The sequence below is a fragment of the Alnus glutinosa genome, chromosome 4 (genome assembly GCF_958979055.1).
Source record: "Alnus glutinosa chromosome 4, dhAlnGlut1.1, whole genome shotgun sequence".
In the NCBI taxonomy this organism is placed as follows: domain Eukaryota; kingdom Viridiplantae; phylum Streptophyta; class Magnoliopsida; order Fagales; family Betulaceae; genus Alnus; species Alnus glutinosa.
The window spans coordinates 15,690,275-15,693,675 of NC_084889.1; the positions used below are offsets into that span (position 1 = coordinate 15,690,275).

General features: G+C 36.4%; 1 protein-coding gene across 1 annotated transcript; it reads left to right on the forward strand.

Annotated features, from left to right (window-relative positions):
* Window positions 1-287: 287 nt before the first annotated feature.
* On the forward strand, window positions 288-827 carry LOC133866173 (zinc finger BED domain-containing protein RICESLEEPER 2-like). Its single transcript, XM_062302720.1, has one exon. It carries the CDS (start codon window positions 288-290, stop codon window positions 825-827), a length of 540 nt encoding a protein of 179 aa, XP_062158704.1.
* The last annotated feature ends 2,574 nt before the right edge of the window (window positions 828-3,401 follow it).

Below are 3,401 nucleotides of genomic sequence, written 5' to 3' on the forward strand. Positions count from 1 at the left end.
GTGATGGGTTTAGGGAATTGATAAATGGAATTGAACCTAGGTTCAAAGTGCCATGTCGTATCACTTTACAAAAAGATTGTTTGAAACTGTATGAAGAAGAAAAGCTTAGGTTGAGGACTTTTTTGAGCGGTAAAAGGGTATGCATCACTACCGATACATGGACATCCCTGCAAAATATAAACTACATGTGTGTTACCGCTAGCTTCATAGACTCTGATTGGACGATTCATAAAAAAATTCTCAAGTTTAACCAAATTCCCAATCATAGGGTTGAAATTATTGGAAGAATGATAGAGAGTGCATTGACTCAGTGGGGGATTGATAGTGTGTTCACTATTACAGTCGATAATTCCTCAGCCAATGATGTGGGGATTGAGTATATGAGAAAGAGGATGAAGAACAAGAGTCATACTGTTTTAGGAGGAAATTTTCTTCACATGCGTTGTGCCGCTCATATTTTAAACCTTGTTGTGCATGAAGGCTTGAAAGACTTAGGTGACTGTGTTACTAATATAAGGAACGCAGTGAGATATGTGAGGTCTTCACCGGAGAGGATGTCAAAGTTTAAAGAGTGTATAGAGCGGGAAAAAATTAAATGTAAAAACATGGTGTGTTTAGATGTTCCAACTAGATGGAACTCTACATATTTGATGTTGACCACTGCTGAGAAGTACCAAAGATCTTTTGACCTATTGGGGGAGGATGAGCATAATCATTTTGTTGTACCTCAACCTATTGATTGGGAAAATGCTAGGGCATTTGCGACATTTTTGCAAACTTTTTATGAAGCTACATTGAAGTTCTCTGGAGAGGATGTCAAAGTTTAAAGAGTGTATAGAGCGGGAAAAAATTAAATGTAAAAACATGGTGTGTTTAGATGTTCCAACTAGATGGAACTCTACATATTTGATGTTGACCACTGCTGAGAAGTACCAAAGACCTTTTGACCTATTGGGGGAGGATGAGCATAATCATTTTGTTGTTCCTCAACCTATTGATTGAGAAAATGTTAGGGCATTTGCGACATTTTTGCAAACTTTTTATGAAGCTACATTGAAGTTCTCTGGTTCAACTCATGTCACCTCCAATTCATATTTTTTGCAACTTTGTATTATTCAAAATACTTTGAATGATGGTTGTCTCAGTGAAGATCAGGTCTTGAGTTCTGTGAGTTTTAGTATGAAACAAAAATATGAAAAGTATTGGGGGACTATGGATATGATCAATTTAATGTTGTATGTTGGTTTTGTTCTTGATCCACGCAACAAGATGAAGGCATTGGTGTTTTGGTTGAAAAAATGTAATGGGCCTATGTGGGCGGACCAAATAGAGGCAAAAGTGAGAGACCTCCTGAATCGTTTAATTGAGCAATACAATAAGTTTCATGGGAGGGGAGTAGGGGAGTCATCTAACATTGTTGAAGATACAAGAAGAGTAGATGTCAATCCTATTTGTGGTGATGGAGATAAAGAGACACAATATAGGAATATGTTTTCCCAACACCTTGTCGCAGAGAATGACTTGGAATGTAGGTCGGATGTGGATCAATATTTGTTGGATGGGTGTGAAGCAAATATTATAGATTTTGACATCTTAAATTGGTGGAAGGTTAATACACCAAAATATCTTACTCTCGCAGCCATAACTCGTGATGTATTGGCCATCCCTATTTCCACCGTTGTCTCTGAGTCTGCCTTTAGCAACGGAGGACGTGTATTGGATACCTTTAGGAATTCATTGTCTTCGCTTATCGTTGAGGCCTTGATTTGCACACAAGACTGGTTAAAGAACCGCCCAATGATCTATGAGGAAGTGTTTCAGGACTTTATGGAAAGCTATGATGAACCTGGTAAATTTTTATGAATTAATTATTTATAAATTCATTTCATTTACTTTTCATTATTTATTTATTTAACTCAAACTTTTTCTATTGTAGATGGGCCTAAGAATCAACATTCTCATTCAATGACGACTGACACATCTTATTCCTAGAGGAAGGTTATCATTTTTTGACTTGTCATTATATTTATATTACAATGCAATTGCTTAGTTTGTTAATTTTTTAAGTTTATAATATTTGTTGTTGTTATCTCCACAGGATTTTGCTAGAAGACCGAATAGGAGTCGTGTTGTTATTTCCACAAGATGGTTTTGTTCTTGAGTGTGGACTTATAGACTATGGTATGGTTTGATAATTGATGGGTGTGGGTGTGTGGACTTTTGGACTATTTGGATATGGTTTTTTTTTTTTATGTTGTGAATCAAACAATGTTGTGAGTGTGGGTAAGTGGACTTGTAGACTATGGACTGTGGACTATGGACTATGGATTATTTGCATATGGTTTGATTTTTTGATGTTGTGAATCAAACAATATTGTGAGTGTGGGTGAGTGGACTTGTAGACTATGGAATATGGACTATGGACTATGGATTATTTGCATATGGTTTGATTTTTTGATGTTGTGAATCAAACAATATTGTGAGTATGGGTGAGTGGACTTGTAGACTATGGACTATGGATTATTTGAATATGGTTTGATTTTTTGATGTTGTGAATCAATTCATATTGTGAGTGTGGGTGTATGGACTATGAAATATTTGAATATGGTTTGATTTTTTGATATTGTGAATGTAGGGGTCTAAGAGGTGTGTTGATAGTTGACTTGTGTTTTGAATATAGTGTGTCCACTTGTGTTTTGAATTTTTGATTTTATGTAAACGCATAATTGCTTGCAAATTGATTTTATGTAAACGCATAATTGCTTGCAAATTTGTAATTTTGTATTTTAAACAATAGCCTAATTTAACAAATTGCATAATAGAAAACTAGTAAAAAAAAAAAAAGGTTCAAAACAAAACAGGTCCAATAGCTAAAAAAGAAAACAAAAGAACCAAAAAAAAAAAAAAATGAAAAACCGGTTCCCGGTTGGCGGTTATAACCGCCAACCGGCGGTTATTTGAAAACCGCCAACCGCCTAGGTGGTTGGCGGAGGCGGTTAGCAATTTTTGCTAACCGCCCAGCCGGTTACGGTTGCCGGTTTTGTCCAAAAACCGGTAACCGTAACCGGCTTTTCAGCCCTACCTCACATCATTTTCTATTTCCTAAATATAAAAAATAAATAAATAAATAAATAAATAAAAAAGGTCATAAAAACTCCCATATAATAACCTCATACGTTTCTTAAACATTGGAAATGCTAATGCTACCCATATATTATTATAATCATAAAAACTTGATATTCTCTCTCCACTGGCCCCTGTTCTTTTTCTTCTACTTGCACCGTTGCACGCACTTCTCCCCCTATCCTCCTCCTTCTTCTTTGTTCAAGCCATTCCCCTTCCCCTTCGGTTCCAGCAGAGAGAGATTGCACTGGAGGAGGCGAGGCGGGGGGAAGCTCACT

What these genes read in the sequence shown, in the direction of transcription:
- LOC133866173 (XM_062302720.1), top strand. Translation starts at nt 288, where the DNA reads ATGATAGAGAGTGCATTGACTCAGTGGGGGATTGATAGTGTGTTCACT.